Source organism: Lucilia sericata, unplaced genomic scaffold (genome assembly GCF_015586225.1).
Source record: "Lucilia sericata isolate MDLA Ls3-8-SP2 unplaced genomic scaffold, ASM1558622v1 Contig001128F_arrow, whole genome shotgun sequence".
NCBI lineage: Eukaryota > Metazoa > Arthropoda > Insecta > Diptera > Calliphoridae > Lucilia > Lucilia sericata.
In genome coordinates, this window is record NW_023995099.1 from 11440 (window position 1) to 29611 (window position 18172).

An 18172-nucleotide genomic window follows, 5' to 3' on the forward strand; every position below is an offset into this window, starting at 1 on the left:
CTATAGTTTAGACTACAGACTTGTCTATACTTTAGACTATAGACTGGTCTATAGTTTAGATTATAGACTGTTCTATAGATTAGACTGTAGACCGGTTTATAGTTCAGACTATAGACTGGTCTACAGTTTAGACTATAGACTGGTCTATAGTTTTTACTATTGACCGGTCTATAGTTCACTATAGTTTACACTAGTCAATAGTTTAGACTACAGACTGGTCTATATTTCAGACTATAGTCTGATCTGGTCTATAGTTTACAGCAAAAATGGCATTTAATCAAATTTTCTCTTTTTTTTACTAATAAAAATCATACGAAAGTGTAAAAATTTATGAAAAAGAGTAGTTTCTGAATTTATTGAGAATTAGTTTGTTTTATATTTGATAAAAGTTTTTCTTTGGAAAAGTGCAATAAATCATAAATTTAAAAAATAATAATAAAAACTACAGATAAAAACTAATAAAAACGTTAAAACTCAAACTCACCTGTAGTCAAAGTATAATCCCAGCTGGTTTCTGGTTCATTTTTATAAACATTCAATTTCTCCGGCTAAAAAAATAAAAATAAAAAAATAATAAAATATGATAATGATTTCAAAATTCCCCCCTACAAGAATAAAATCTTAATTTTCTTAACCCACCTTAGCATAATCAATTTTCAATGTGCAGCAACCCGAATATATATCAGCACCATTTAAATTTTCTCTAGCTCTTGTGGCCGATTCTAAACAATCAAATTCCACCATAGCTTGGACACCGTTCTTTTTGAATATAACAATACGCAAGACCTGGCCATGTGGATTACATATTTTGTGTAGAACATCCTGCAAAGACAAAACAAACATAACAATAGAAAATTAATTTTTTTATTTAAATAAAAAATATAATAATATATTTAATTATAACCACAATAATATATGGTTATTTTTTTTTTTTTTAATTTTATTGCATGACGTTTGTATAAATTGTTGTGGTAAGAAACAAATCATTTAGAGTTTTATAATATTTATCTTTTTTTTTTTTTTTAACAATATTGACACCGACCATTTGGATTTTATATATTTTTTGGTTTTGTTGGTTTTTTATTATAGGCGACCAATTAGAAAAAACAAAAAAAATATTTAGAGCGTAAAATTAAAAAAACACATTTTTTTTGTATAAATAAAAGAGAAATTAGTAAAACGAAGATTTTTAATTCAATTTTAAAAGACTAAAAATATATATCTAGGTTATAAAATCGATTATAATCTGGACTATATATAGTCCCGACTATATATTGTCTGGACTATAGCCTAGTCCCGTCTATAGTATATTCCAGTCCAGTCTAGTCTATAGTCTAGTCTATTGTCTAGTCTATTGTCTAGTCTATAGTCTAGTCTATAGTCTAGTCTATAGTCTAGTCTATAGTCTAGTCTATAGTCTAGTCTATAGTCTAGTCTATAGTCTAGTCTATAGTCTAGTCTATAGTCTAGTCTATAGTCTAGTCTATAGTCTAGTCTATAGTCTAGTCTATAGTCTAGTCTATAGTCTAGTCTATAGTCTAGTCTATTGTCTAGTCTATAGTAGTCTATAGTATAGTCTATAGTCTAGTCTATAGTCTAGTCTATAGTCTAGTCTATAGTCTAGTCTATAGTCTAGTCTATAGTCTAGTCTATAGTCTAGTCTATAGTCTAGTCTATAGTCTAGTCTATAGTCTAGTCTATAGTCTAGTCTATAGTCTAGTCTATAGTCTAGTCTATAGTCTAGTCTATAGTCTAGTCTATAGTCTAGTCTATAGTCTAGTCTATAGTCTAGTCTATAGTCTAGTCTATAGTCTAGTCTATAGTCTAGTCTATAGTCTAGTCTATAGTCTAGTCTATAGTCTAGTCTATAGTCGTCTATAGTCTAGTCTATAGTCTAGTCTATCGTCTAGTCTATAGTCTAGTCTATAGTCTAGTCTATAGTCTAGTCTATAGTCTAGTCTATAGTCTAGTCTATAGTCTAGTCTATAGTCTAGTCTATAGTCTAGTCTATAGTCTAGTCTATAGTCTAGTCTATAGTCTAGTCTATAGTCTAGTCTATAGTCTAGTCTATAGTCTAGTCTATAGTCTAGTCTATAGTCTAGTCTATAGTCTAGTCTATAGTCTAGTCTATAGTCTAGTCTATAGTCTAGTCTATAGTCTAGTCTATAGTCTAGTCTATAGTAGTCTATAGTCTAGTCTATAGTCTAGTCTATAGTCTAGTCTATAGTCTAGTCTATAGTCTAGTCTATAGTCTAGTCTATAGTCTAGTCTATAGTCTAGTCTATAGTCTAGTCTATAGTCTAGTCTATAGTCTAGTCTATAGTCTAGTCTATAGTCTAGTCTATAGTCTAGTCTATAGTCTAGTCTATAGTCTAGTCTATAGTCTAGTCTATAGTCTAGTCTATAGTCTAGTCTATAGTCTAGTCTATAGTCTAGTCTATAGTCTAGTCTATAGTCTAGTCTATCGTCTAGTCTATAGTCTAGTCTATCGCCAAGTCTATAGTCTAGTCTATCGTCTAGTCTATCGTCTAGTCTATAGTCTAGTCTATAGTCTAGTCTATAGTCTAGTCTATAGTCTAGTCTATAGTCTAGTCTATAGTCTAGTCTATAGTCTAGTCTATAGTCTAGTCTATAGTCTAGTCTATAGTCTAGTCTAGTCTAGTCTATAGTCTAGTCTATAGTCTAGTCTATAGTCTAGTCTATAGTCTAGTCTATAGTCTAGTCTATAGTCTAGTCTATCGTCTAGTCTATAGTCTAGTCTATCGTCTAGTCTATCGTCTAGTCTATAGTATAGTCTATAGTCTAGTCTATAGTCTAGTCTATAGTCTAGTCTATAGTCTAGTCTATAGTCTAGTCTATAGTATAGTCTATAGTCTAGTCTATAGTCTAGTCTATAGTCTAGTCTAGTCTAGTCTATATTCTAGTCTATAGTCTAGTCTATAGTCTAGTCTATAGTCTAGTCTATAGTCTAGTCTATAGTCTAGTCTATAGTCTAGTCTATAGTCTAGTCTATAGTCTAGTCTATAGTCTAGTCTATAGTCTAGTCTATAGTCTAGTCTATAGTCTAGTCTATAGTCCTAGTCTATAGTCCAGTCTATAGTCTAGTCTATAGTCTAGTCTAGTCTAGTCTAGTCTATAGTCTAGTCTACAGTCTAGTCTAGTCCATAGTCTAGTCTACACTATTCTAGTCTATAGTCTAGTCTACAGTCTAGACTTTAGTCTAGTCTTTAGTCTAGTCTTTAGTCTAGTCTAGAGTCTAGTCTATAGTCTAGTCTATAGTCTAGTCTATAGTCTAGTCTATAGTCTAGTCTATAGTCTAGTCTATAGTCTAGTCTATAGTCTAGTCTATAGTATAGTCTATAGTCTAGTCTATAGTCTAGTCTATAGTCTAGTCTATAGTCTAGTCTATAGTCTAGTCTATAGTCTAGTCTATAGTCTAGTCTATAGTCTAGTCTATAGTCTAGTCTATAGTCTAGTCTATAGTCTAGTCTTTAGTCTAGACTATAGTCTATAGTCTAGTCTATAGTATAGTCTTTAGTCTAGTCTATAGTCTAGTCTATAGTCTAGTCTATAGTCTAGTCTATAGTCTAGTCTATAGTGTAGTCTATAGCCTAGTCTATAGCCTAGTCTATAGCCTAGTCTATAGTCTAGTCTATAGTCTAGTCTATAGTCTAGTCTATAGTCTAGTCTATAGTCTAGTCTATCGTCTAGTCTATAGTCTAGTCTATCGCCAAGTCTATAGTCTAGTCTATCGTCTAGTCTATCGTCTAGTCTATAGTCTAGTCTATAGTCTAGTCTATAGTCTAGTCTTTAGTCTAGACTATAGTCTATAGTCTAGTCTATAGTATAGTCTTTAGTCTAGTCTATAGTCTAGTCTATAGTCTAGTCTATAGTCTAGTCTATAGTCTAGTCTATAGTGTAGTCTATAGCCTAGTCTATAGCCTAGTCTATAGCCTAGTCTATAGTCTAGTCTGTATAATCAATTCTGTAGTCTACTCCGTAGTCTACAATCGAGATAATTAGATCTTATCATTCCTCATATTAAAATTTTTCTTTTTCCACTTCAAAATTTGCTTCATCTTCTAAAGCTTGTTGATCCTTAAATTCCCTTCCATTCCATGACATCTTTTAAACGCCTTTTCTAACTCTTATACCACAAATTTAACCCTAATCTCCATATCCAACCATACATAGAGATTACATACGAAAACATATGCTATCTAGGCTATTAGTGTGACCATATTCATTGGGTCCCAGCATAAACAATAATTAAAGAAACAGTAAAATTTGCAAATATTGACAATCAACCAGTCAGCCTGATATGTAACCCAACTAACCAGCAACCCATACAGTTGGGGCTTAAGCGTTCATTACTATTTAACAACATTGAGTACGTTTCTCCATTTTAATGCCTGTAAATTTTAAATTAGAAACTGACTCGTGTTGTTTAGTTGGATGTGTGAAAAATCTAAACAATTTAAGAGGTATTTTCCATTTGTGTATGATAACACTGCTGCGTATGCTAATGAAAACGGGGCCATAATGCTGATAAATACGGTATTTTATGGAATATTTACAAAACATGATGGGCACAGAGAACGAGAGAGTGAGATAGAGTGACGTTTAGAACAGCTTTTTACAACAGTTAATTGATGTAATGACAGGATACTAGGATTATAATGTTTAGGGAACAATTGTGGTGTTTTTGTTTTTCGTTATAGATAGCAAAAAGAGTGTAAAATATAAATATGAACTTTAAACGTAGAAAAAGGGAACATTCTTTAAAAAAAAAATAATACTTGAATTTGCGAATAGCCCAGTCTCCAGTCTATTCTATAAAGTCTAGTCTATAGTTATTCTATAGACAAGTCTAGTCTAAGTCTACTCTAGACAATGTCTAGTCTATAGTCTAGTCTATAGTCTAGTCTATAGTCTACTCTATAGACAACTGTCTAGTCTAAGCTAGTCTATACTCATAGACAACGTCTGTCTAATTAGTTCATAGTCTATCAGTCTCGTCTAAGTCTATTCTATAGACTACTAGTCTATAGTCTATTCTATATACAAGTCTAGTCTATAGTCTAGTCTATGAGCTATAAGTCTAGTCATCAGTCTAGTCTATAGTCTAGTCTATAGTCTAGTCTATAGTCTAGCTAAGTCTGTCTAGTCTATAAGTCTAAGTCTATAGTCTAGTCTAGTCAGTCTAGTCTATAGTCTAGTCTATAGTCTAGTCTATAGTCTAGTCTATAGTCTAGTCTATAGTCTAGTCTATAGTCTAGTCTATAGTCTAGTCTATAGTCTAGTCTATAGTCTAGTCTATAGTCTAGTCTATAGTCTAGTCTATAGTCTAGTCTATAGTCTAGTCTATAGTCTAGTCTATAGTCTAGTCTATAGTCTAGTCTATAGTCTAGTCTATAGTCTAGTCTATAGTCTAGTCTATAGTCTAGTCTATAGTCTAGTCTATAGTCTAGTCTATAGTCTAGTCTATAGTCTAGTCTATAGTCTAGTCTATAGTCTAGTCTATAGTCTAGTCTATAGTCTAGTCTATAGTCTAGTCTATAGTCTAGTCTATAGTCTAGTCTATAGTCTAGTCTATAGTCTAGTCTATAGTCTAGTCTATAGTCTAGTCTAGTCTAGTCTATAGTCTAGCTATAGTCTAGTCTATAGTCTAGTCTAGTCTGTCTATAGTCTAGTCTAGTCTAGTGTATAGTCTAGTCTATAGTCTAGTCTATAGTCTAATCTATAGTCTAGTCTATAGTCTATAGTCTAGTCTATAGTCTAGTCTATAGTCTAGTCTATAGTCTAGTCTATAGTCTAGTCTATAGTCTAGTCTATAGTCTAATGTCTAGCCTAGCCGCGTGACTTTGTTTATCAGCATTGTTGCTCTTGATTCAAGTTTGGGTATTTGGCTTTAAAATTAGCCCCATACGAGTTTTTTCTTTAAAATGGTTTATTTAAGTAGCACTTAAAATCGTATTATATAGTTTATGATTTAGAAAAAAAAAATATATTAGAAAATCTTATAGCTTTTTGGCAAATTTTATACAAGCAACAGTTAAAATATTTGTTTTTTCTTATTAAAGAAGGACAGAAACTATAAACAACAGGGACTTGAATGACTAAAAAAAACAGTAAAACCTAGATAAATATAACTTTGTAAAAAATATAAAAATATTAAAAAGTATTTATAAGAAGCAAAAAAGAGTATTTTTTAACTATTGCTTCTAATTTTTATTGTCTTGTTCGTATTCTAGAGTTTCCACTGTTTAGCAACATGTATCTAATGCTAAAAGTAACCGATAAACAGTAAAGAAACACAATATAAAAAAATACTAATAATAAAGCCAACATTATATTTTGGCATTTTGTCAAATTTTATTTTATTACGACATATCTAATGACAATGAATGTTATTGGCTGTCTGTCTGTCTGGTCTGCTGGACTAGAGTATAAGCCAAAGTTTGCACTGATAATGGCCTTAACAAATATTTACTAAACAACTAAAGACAAAACAAACAAATACTTTTTGAAAGGACAGCGAGCTAAGAGGAACTTATCATTAAAGATAGACCAAACTAAAAAAGAAAAACCCGTAAAAATGATTTCCAAACATATAAATAGCAAAATATAAAGGACACCACTAAAATAAAATCACACAAGACAAGAATCTTAATGAGTTTTTTTTTTTCAAATATTGAATTTAATGTTTAAGGATAAGCATTTTATTATAGTTGAACCATAAAAAAAGAAACCCTTAAATTTAATAAAATGTTAATCAATAAAGATAAAGCAAATAAATTGTTACAAATTTTAATAAAGTATTAACTAAACAAATATAAAATTTTTATTATTTTAAGTTGGATGGGTGGGTTACACCTTATTTTGGTTGACTTTTCATACGATATTAGTAGAAATATTAAAATTTTATGTCCCGTGAAAATTGCGACCATTCATTCCAAACGTTGATTATCACAAATTTTGTATTTTATGTTTCCAGCAAAATGTTGGGAACATTAAATTCTCATTGTGTGTGGCATTAACACCACAGCTGTTTGGTTATTAATAAAGTAGTTTTTATGCCTAGATCATCATTAATAGGAAATATTGTATGTTTATTTTGGGAGTCCTAGCGGCGAAGAGCTGTAATACTCACATAAAATTTTAAACTTGATGAAATAATTACGAAAAGCTTAGACTAGAACATATACTAAACTATAGTACAGACTATAAACTACTTAAACACCAATCATTAAACTATAGTCAAAACCAGAATATTACCCAGATTATGGAATAAAGTATCAACTAGACTCTAGACTAAACTATACGCTAGACTATACTATACTCTAGACTAGACTATAGGAATATAGAATATACACTAGACTACAGACTAGACTATAGACTAGACTATAGACTAGACTACAGACTAGACTATAGACTAGACTATACACTAGACTATTGACTAGACTATAGACTAGACTATAGACTAGACTATAGACTAGACCATCGACTAGACTATACACTAGACTACAGACTAGACTATAGACTAGACTATAGACTAGACTATAGACTAGACTATAGACTAGACTATAGACTAGACTATAGACTAGACTATAGACTAGACTATAGACTAGACTATAGACTAGACTATAGACTAGACTATAGACTAGACTATAGACTAGACTATAGACTAGACTATAGACTAGACTATAGACTAGACTATAGACTAGACTATAGACTAGACTATAGACTAGACTATAGACTAGACTATAGACTAGACTATAGACTAGACTATAGACTAGACTATAGACTAGACTATAGACTAGACTATAGACTAGACTATAGACTAGACTATAGACTAGACTATAGACTAGACTATAGACTAGACTATAGACTAGACTATAGACTAGACTATAGACTAGACTATAGACTAGAGATAGACTAGACTATAGACTAGACTATAGACTAGACTATAGACTAGACTATAGACTAGACTATAGACTAGACTATAGACTAGACTATAGACTAGACTATAGACTAGACTATAGACTAGACTATAGACTAGACTATAGACTAGACTATAGACTAGACTATAGACTAGACTATAGACTAGACTATAGACTGGACTATAGACTAGACTATAGACTAGACTATAGACTAGACTATAGACTAGACTATAGACTAGACTATAGACTAGACTATAGACTAGACCATTGACTAGACTATAGACTAGACTATAGACTAGACTACAGACTAGACTATAGACTAGACTATAGACTAGACTACAGACTAGACTATAGACTAGACTATAGACTAGACTATAGACTAGACTATAGACTAGACTATAGACTAGACTATAGACTAGACTACAGACTAGACTATAGACTAGACTATAGACTAGACTATAACTAGACTATAGACTAGACTATAGACTAGACTATAGACTAGACTATAGACTAGACTATAGACTAGACTATAGACTAGACTATAGACTAGACTATAGACTAGACTATAGACTAGACTATAGACTAGACCATAGACTAGACTATAGACTAGACTATAGACTAGACTATAGACTAGACTATAGACTAGACTATAGACTAGACTATAGACTAGACTATAGACTAGACTATAGACTAGACTATAGACTAGACTATAGACTAGACTATAGACTAGACTATAGACTAGACTATAGACTAGACTATAGACTAGACTATAGACTAGACTATAGACTAGATAGACTAGACTATAGACTAGACTATAGACTAGACTATAGACTGGACTATAGACTAGACTATAGACTAGACTATAGACTAGACTATAGACTAGACTATAGACTAGACTATAGACTAGACTATAGACTAGACTATAGACTAGACTATAGACTAGACTATAGACTAGACTATAGACTAGACTATAGACTAGACTATAGACTAGACTATAGACTAGACTATAGACTAGACTATAGACTAGACTATAGACTGGACTATAGACTAGACTATAGACTAGACTATAGACTAGACTATAGACTAGACTATAGACTAGACTATAGACTAGACTAGACTAGACTATAGACTAGAGATAGACTAGACTATAGACTAGACTATAGACTAGACTATAGACTAGACTATAGACTAGACTATAGACTAGACTATAGACTAGACTATAGACTAGACTATAGACTAGACTATAGACTAGACTATAGACTAGACTATAGACTAGACTATAGACTAGACTATAGACTAGACTATAGACTAGACTATAGACTAGACTATAGACTAGACTATAGCTAGACTATAGACTAGACTATAGACTAGACTATAGACTAGACTATAGACTAAAACGTGTTTTTAATATTAGCTTATTATTTGCTGCAAATCCATTTCTATAAAATTTTCCTCGTATGAAAACGCATAAAACTTAAAAATATTTAACAAAATAAGTTTCAGTTTCGTCCCTTATTTCATACCATTTTATATTTGCCACCACTACAGCAGATTGTCATTTACAGCTGACGTAAATTCATTAAAATAAAAATTGTACAATTGTAGAGCAATTGTTAAAAATTTGTTTAACGATGTTGCAAATGAAAAAATAACACACTAAAATGCAATATGTCACCATAGAAAAAAATTAACAAAAAAAAAAAAAGAAAAACTTTAAAAATGAAGCAATAGCCCCAACTAAGTAAATACAGAGTAAATTTTATTTTCTAGTTGTCGCATTGTTACTGCAAAGTGTGGCACACAGACAGACGGACAAACGGTCCAATAGACAGACAGACAGACAGCTCTAGAGTAAATGATATGTGTATTGCAGCTATATGTTGTTGCCCGGCAGAAAGTCAACAAAAATATTACATCAAGCGTCAGGCTGGCTGTGTATAAAAAAAGTAATGAGTGTGTTGTAATAAATAAAATTGTCTTTAAATATGGTCCACATATCCATGTTTGTGCCACAACTACTACTTAGTAGTAGATGTTTGAAAATCTACAATTTAATTGCAATATGTATAAAACAGTTGCTAGATTTTTTCCTTTTTTTGGATTGTAAATATTTTGAACAATATTAAAGACATGTTGCAAATACATACAGCCAACTAAGTAAAAAAAAACTCTTAAAAAAATGTGGCTAAAAAACATTAACAACTGTTTAAGTCAAGAATATAAATCAGGCTAAAAGTGGCAACCGAAATAACTAGAAGACGAAAAAAAACTTAAATAAATACTAACAAGTATTTTGCAACAACAACTATGAAGCAACAAATTTTTTAGCTAAAACGGTGAAAAACAAATACACAACTAACAAATGATGGGAAACTTTATGGGAAAAACAAATAACTACTGGAAAAATTGCAGAATAAAAAACAATTTATACAGAAAAATAAACAATTTATACAAAAATAATGGTAAGAGTTTTTCTTGTTGTTGCCACTGCTGTTGGTGGTGGCAAGAAAAAAATGTGTTGCACAAGTTTGTTTGAGTTTTTTTTTTTTTTTGTTTTTCCTACTTATTGTTGTAGTTTGTCAAAATATACCTCATTTTGTGGCAATTCCTTTATTTCTTTTAAACAATTTGCTTCGTTATTGGGAAATAAATACTTGCTTTAATGCTTTTAAAAACATCTTAAAGGAATTTCAAAGCATTTTTTAGGAAATCCTCGCTTTTAGCTAAAAATTGCAAAAGTATTCAGATTGTTAGGTAGTTTGCAAAGAGCCATTTGTCAAAAATAAAGTCGAATATATAGTCTACAATATATAGTTCACGCTAGAGTTTAGTCTATAGTCTAGTCTATAGCCTAGTCTATAGTCTAGTCTATAGTCTCGTCTATAGCCTAGTCTATAGTCTAGTCTATAGTCTAGTATATATAGTCTAGTCTATAGTCTAGGTCTATAGTCTAGTCTATAGTCTATAGTCTAGTCTATAGTCTAGCCTATAGTCTAGCCTATAGTCTAGCCTATAGTCTAGGCTATAGTCTAGTCTATAGTCTAGTCTATAGTCTAGTCTATAGTCAGTCTATAGTCTAGCTATAGTCTAGTCTAGAGTCTAGTCTATAGTCTAGTCTATAGTCTAGTCTATAGTCTAGTCTATGGTCTAGTCTATAGTCTAGTCTATAGTCTAGTCTATAGTCTAGTCTATAGTCTAGTCTTAGTCTAGTCTATAGTTTAGTCTATAGTCTAGTCTATAGTCTAGTCTATAGTCTAGTCTATAGCCTAGGTCTATAGTCTAGTCTATAGTCTAGTCTATAGTCTAGTCTATAGTCTAGTCTATAGTCTAGTCTATAGTCTAGTCTATAGTCTAGTCTATAGTCTAGTCTATAGTCTAGTCTATAGTCTAGTCTATAGTCTAGTCTATAGTCTAGTCTATAGTCTAGTCTATAGTCTAGTCTATAGTCTAGTCTATAGTCTAGTCTATAGTCTAGTCTATAGTCTAGTCTATAGTCTAGTCTATAGTCTGGTCTATAGTCTAGTCTATAGTCTAGTCTATAGTCTAGTCTATAGTCTAGTCTATAGTCTAGTCTATAGTCTAGTCTATAGTCTAGTCTATAGTCTAGTCTATAGTCTAGTCTATAGTCTAGTCTATAGTCTAGTCTATAGTCTAGTCTATAGTCTAGTCTATAGTCTAGTCTATAGTCTAGTCTATAGTCTAGTATAGTCTAGTCTATAGTCTAGTCTATAGTCTAGTCTATAGTCTAGTCTATAGTCTAGTCTATAGTCTAGTCTATAGTCTAGTCTATAGTCTAGTCTATAGTCTAGTCTATAGTCTAGTCTATAGTCTAGTCTATAGTCTAGTCTATAGTCTAGTCTATAGTCTAGTCTATAGTCTAGTCTATAGTCTAGTCTATAGTCTAGTCTATAGTCTAGTCTATAGTCTAGTCTATAGTCTATAGTCTAGTCTATAGTCTAGTCTATAGTCTAGTCTATAGTCTAGTCTATAGTCTAGTCTATAGTCTAGTCTATAGTCTAGTCTATAGTCTAGTCTATAGTCTAGTCTATAGTCTAGTCTATAGTCTAGTCTATAGTCTAGTCTATAGTCTAGTCTATAGTCTAGTCTATAGTCTAGTCTATAGTCTAGTCTATAGTCTAGTCTATAGTCTAGTCTATAGTCTAGTCTATAGTCTAGTCTATAGTCTAGTCTATAGTCTAGTCTATAGTCTAGTCTATAGTCTAGTCTATAGTCTAGTCTATAGTCTAGTCTATAGTCTAGTCTATAGTCTAGTCTATAGTCTAGTCTATAGTCTAGTCTATAGTCTAGTCTATAGTCTAGTCTATAGTCTAGTCTATAGTCTAGTCTATAGTCTAGTCTATAGTCTAGTCTATAGTCTAGTCTATAGTCTAGTCTATAGTCTAGTCTATAGTCTAGTCTATAGTCTAGTCTATAGTCTAGTCTATAGTCTAGTCTATAGTCTAGTCTATAGTCTAGTCTATAGTCTAGTCTATAGTCTAGTCTATAGTCTAGTCTATAGTCTAGTCTATAGTCTAGTCTATAGTCTAGTCTATAGTCTAGTCTATAGTCTAGTCTATAGTCTAGTCTATAGTCTAGTCTATAGTCTAGTCTATAGTCTAGTCTATAGTCTAGTCTATAGTCTAGTCTATAGTCTAGTCTATAGTCTAGTCTATAGTCTAGTCTATAGTCTAGTCTATAGTCTAGTCTATAGTCTAGTCTATAGTCTAGTCTATAGTCTAGTCTATAGTCTAGTCTATAGTCTAGTCTATAGTCTAGTCTATAGTCTAGTCTATAGTCTAGTCTATAGTCTAGTCTATAGTCTAGTCTATAGTCTAGTCTTAGTCTAGTCTATAGTCTAGTCTATAGTCTAGTCTATAGTCTAGTCTATAGTCTAGTCTATAGTCTAGTCTATAGTCTAGTCTATAGTCTAGTCTATAGTCTAGTCTATAGTCTAGTCTATAGTCTAGTTCTATAGTCTAGTCTATAGTCTAGTCTATAGTCTAGTCTATAGTCTAGTCTATAGTCTAGTCATAGTCTAGTCTATAGTCTAGTCTATAGTCTAGTCTATAGTCTAGTCTATAGTCTAGTCTATAGTCTAGTCTATAGTCTAGTCTATAGTCTAGTCTATAGTCTAGTCTATAGTCTAGTCTATAGTCTAGTCTATAGTCTAGTCTATAGTCTAGTCTATAGTCTAGTCTATAGTCTAGTCTATAGTCTAGTCTATAGTCTAGTCTATAGTCTAGTCTATAGTCTAGTCTATAGTCTAGTCTATAGTCTAGTCTATAGTCTAGGTCTATAGTCTAGTCTATAGTCTAGTCTATAGTCTCGTCTATAGTCTAGTCTATAGTCTAGTCTATAGTCTAGGTCTATAGTCTAGTCTATAGTCTAGTCTATAGTCTAGTCTATAGTCTAGTCTATAGTCATCATAGTTAGTCTATAGTCTAGTCTATAGCTAGTCTCTAGTCTAGTCTATAGTCTAGTCTATAGTCTAGTCTATAGTCTGTCTATAGTCTAGTCTATAGTCTAGTCTATCGTCTAGTCTATAGTTAGTCTATAGTCTAGTCTATAGTCTAGTCTATGTCTAGTCTATAGTCTAGTCTATAGTCTAGTCTATAGTCTAGTCTATAGTCTAGTCTATAGTCTAGTCTATAGTCTAGTCTATAGTCTAGTCTATAGTCTAGTCTAGTCTAGTCTATAGGTCTAGCTATAGTCTAGTCTATAGTCTAGCCGATAGTCCAGTCTATAGTATAGCCTATAGATAGCCTATAGTTTGGGCTACAGTTTAGTTATAGTCCAGACTTTAAGCTATGGTTTATCCTATAGTTTGGTATGTAGTCTAGCCTGTAATTAGAACTACAGGCAAGTCTTTAGCCCTGACCATATAGTCTGATAAAATATCTTTAATATATCTTAACTTTTTACCTTTATCTAAAGCAAACTACAGACTAATTAAATGAAAGAAAAAAAGTAAAATGAAAAAACTCATAATAAAAAAACACTAAAGGCTAAAAGGTGTAAAAGTTGGAAAAAAATCTAATATTCTTCTCTTAGTCAAAAGATGTTTAAAAATTCTTTTAGCTGCTTTTCAGCAAACACTTGTAAAACACACATTCCATTGAGAACGTGCATGCGGGCCCAACTAAACTTAGATGGTGCTGGCTATCAATAGTCATTGTCTAATTACAATACGTGACTTTGTTTAAAGTTGGAAAATTACGCAAAACTATAAACTAAATTGTTAATAAGAGTAGAATTTTAGCATAAGTTAAGGAAGGGCGGAGGGACTATAAAGGTAAGAATTAGGGTTTTAAAGGGGAGAGAAATGGAAAGAATGCAAGTGATAATAAAATAGATTTTAAATGAAGAAGTGTTGAGAAAAGAGTTGCTTACGTTTTTGTAGTTGTATAGGCTTTGTAGTTTTCAAATGTAGTTTTGTCGCTTGGAGACTAAATTTGTTGTTTAAGGAATTTGTGAGGTAGAAATAAAGCTTAAAATTTAAAGATTAAGCCATTGCAGGGTTGGGATGGCTATAATTTACAAAATGTAGTTTTGTAGCTGAGCACTTTTTTGTTAAATCTTCTATTGATACTTTTTTGTTTAAATAATTTAATTACAAGGATTTTTTAGTTTAAAAAGTTTTGTGGTTTAAGTTTTTTTATTTTATTTTTTTATAAATTGTGGTTTTTAATAAAAACCATTTAATAGCTAGTGTAAATAATCATTTTGTTTGTGTGCATGAACTATCCCTGAAAACCACAATTGTAAATCGTTTTATGAATAGTTTTTTTGTTCGTTAGTTTTTATACAATTACCACAGAAATTGTTTACATTAATTCTACATTAAATATATTAAAATGTAAACATTTTTATGGCAACTTAGGTTTGGTGTAAAAAATCTATATAAAATAAACCTTAACTACCAGTTAAAGCTAAACACCAACTTGCCCAACTGTTTCTGCTTTCATTCTCACCATTTCCCTTAAATTCTAAAGTCATATAAAACCCATTAAGCCCTAGAAGTGATATGTAAATCTTTGACTAATACATGTAGAATATTTTAAGGGAAAAACTGCTAGAAAACTAGAAATAAAACTCAAATAAGAAAAACTCTACTTTTTGTATTACAATTGATATTTTTCTTGCCTTCTTTAGTGTTTCTTTTATATTTTTTTAGAATACATGAATATAAATCAGGCAAAACACACTAGGAATTACCCAATAATGGTTGTGGTTTCTTTTTCCATAGCCTAGCAAAACCTACCCTAAGAAAGAAATGAAAACTCACCATCAATTTGTTACTAATATTGCAAATTCAGCAAATAACTAAAGAAACTCTACCATTACCTCTCTAAAACCAACAAAATGTAAATTGTCCAAAGCAAGTTACCGAAACTATTGCAGACAAATTACTACTGAACAAATAGCAAAAAAAAAGGAGGCATTTAATTTTAATACTATTTTCCTAAATTGTATATCTTTCGCACGTTTTTTTTGTTGGCCATGACTTGTTTTTTCTTTCCTTATACTTCATTCATTCTTTTTCCGTTTCCGTCATCTTCATGTAAATGACTTAACAACTATCAACCATTCATGGGGCGCTAATTCGATTTTTATTGTTTTTCCAGAAAGATTTCGGTTTTTTCGAAACATGTTTAATTTATGTCATGTGCATAAATTAAAGGGGTGTAAAGAAAAAAAAAAACAGTAAATATGCAAAATTAAACGGGGTAAAGGATTTAAGAAGAAAGAAGAAAAGTCCAGACTATACCCCCTACCATAGTAAGGACTACACAATCCATTGTCTTTCATTATAATATATTACATACTATAATCCTAAATATGAATTATAGTAAACAATGGACTAGACTATAGACAAAACTATAGGTAAATTATAAACTAAACTATAGAATATAGACTAGACTACAGACCATACCATAGAATAAACTATATTCCAGTCGATTAGACTATAGGCTGGACTATAGTCTAGTCTATAGACTAGACTATAGACTAGACTATAGACTAGACTATAGACTAGACTATAGACTGGACTATAGACTAGACTATAGACTAGACTATAGACTAGACTATAGACTAGACTATAGACTAGACTATAGACCTGACTATAGACTAGACTATAGACTAGGCTATAGACTAAGACTACAGACTAGACTATAGACTAGACTATAGACTAGACTATAGACTAGACTAAAGACTAGACTAAAGACTAGACTAAAGACTAAACTATAGACTAGACTAGACTATAGACTAGACTATAGACTAGACTATAGACTAGACTATAGACTAGACTATAGACTAGACTATAGACTAGACTATAGACTAGACTATAGACTAGACTATAGACTAGACTATAGACTAGACTATAGACTAGACTATAGACTAGACTATAGACTAGACTATAGACTAGACTATAGACTAGACTATAGACTAGACTATAGACTAGACTATAGACTAGACTATAGACTAGACTATAGACTAGACTATAGACTAGACTATAGACTAGACTATAGACTAGACTATAGACTAGACTATAGACTAGACTATAGACTAGACTATAGACTAGACTATAGACTAGACTATAGACTAGACTATAGACTAGACTATAGACTAGACTATAGACTAGACTATAGACTAGACTATAGACTAGACTATAGACTAGACTATAGACTAGACTATAGACTAGACTATAGACTAGACTATAGACTAGACTATAGACTAGACTATAGACTAGACTATAGACTAGACTATAGACTAGACTATAGACTAGACTATAGACTAGACTATAGACTAGACTATAGACTAGACTATAGACTAGACTATAGACTAGACTAGACTAGACTATAGATTAGATTATACTACAAAGACTAGATTAGACTAGACTATACTAGACTATAGACCAAACTATAGACTAGACTATAGACTAGACTATAGACTAGCCTATAGACTAGCCTATAGACTAGACTATAGACTAGACTATAGACTAGACTATAGACTAGACTATAGACTAGACTATAGACTAGACTATAGACTAGACTATAGACTAGACTATAAACTAGACCATAGACTAGACTATAGACTAAAATATAGACTAGACTAAAGACTAGACTATAGACTAGACTATAGACTAGACTGTAGACTAGACTATAGAATAGACTATAGTCCAGATTAGACTAAGTATAAGCAAAACTATAGAAAGAACTATAGACAAGACTGTAGACTAGACTATAGTCCAGACTATAGACGAGACTAAGTATAAACAAAACTATAGAAAGAACTATAGACTAGACTGTAGACTACACTAGGGATCAGACTATAGACTATACCATAGACTAGACTGTAAACTAGACTTTAAACCGGACTATAGCCCACATTACAGACTCAACAATAGACTGGTCTATTTCCCACGCCTGGTGTCTCTTAATTTTTTCGCAATATCTCTTAATTGTTTCACTCTTTCAATAAAAATAATAAACAGTTGCTTTTACATACCTTTTAAATTTTGTTATTGTTTTATAGCCTTTGCAATTGATCGTGTTCGGACAGGCTCCAAGCAACGATTTATTTGTTACAGCAAAAACACTAACAACGAACGAAAAGCGACGCAAAGCAAAGAATTTTTTAACAAAAAACTAATAAACAAAGGCAGCGAAATTGCAACGCTGCTGCTGCATTTCAATTACGCATTTACATATTTGATCTTGAATTTAATTTTTATTGAAAAACGGTCTAATTTTATTAAAAACATTTTTAATTTTAAGAAATTTTATTTTAAACACTATATAGTGGAATTTAATATAATATACTTCACTTTTTTCTAAAAATAAAAACTTTCACAAATGACTTATTTTATTTTCACTAATTAAATTATAATAAATTTATTTAAACTTTAATTTTATTTAAAACACTTTTTTATCTTAATAACTTCTAATTATGATTTTGCTTTTTTATTACACTTTTTTATAAATTAATGATCACTCGCGTTATTTTCCGATCACCGAACCGTTTTAAAAGGAATGCTGTAATAAACTAATTACTAAGAATAAAATTAAAAGCATAAGTGTCAAAAACTCAAGTTGATCAATTAACAGCAACAACAACAGCATCTTAATGAGTGAAAATAATGAAAGAGGCTCAATTTGAATTGAGAAAGTGAGAGAGCAAAGAATTTAAGGAAAAAGGAGCAATAACAATTAAGGGCAGCTTAATGTGTA

The 18172-nt window shown here is 31.3% G+C and overlaps 1 protein-coding gene across 3 annotated transcripts in view; it reads right to left on the reverse strand.

Moving 5' to 3' along the window:
- Positions 1 to 204: 204 nt before the first annotated feature.
- The window catches only part of LOC119610143 (heterogeneous nuclear ribonucleoprotein L-like), a 129528-nt gene continuing 111560 nt past the window's right edge, over positions 205 to 18172 (reverse strand). For 2 of the 3 annotated variants that reach the window (XM_037965254.1, XM_037965255.1), the window contains exons 4-5: positions 640 to 822; positions 224 to 548 (exon numbers count right to left, since the gene is read on the reverse strand). In XM_037965254.1, coding sequence (XP_037821182.1) covers positions 468 to 548; positions 640 to 822 — 264 coding nt within the window. In that variant the 3' untranslated portion in view covers positions 224 to 467. Of the gene's footprint in view, positions 549 to 639; positions 823 to 18172 lie in introns of all 3 variants that reach the window. The other variant, XM_037965256.1, reaches the window with a different exon arrangement.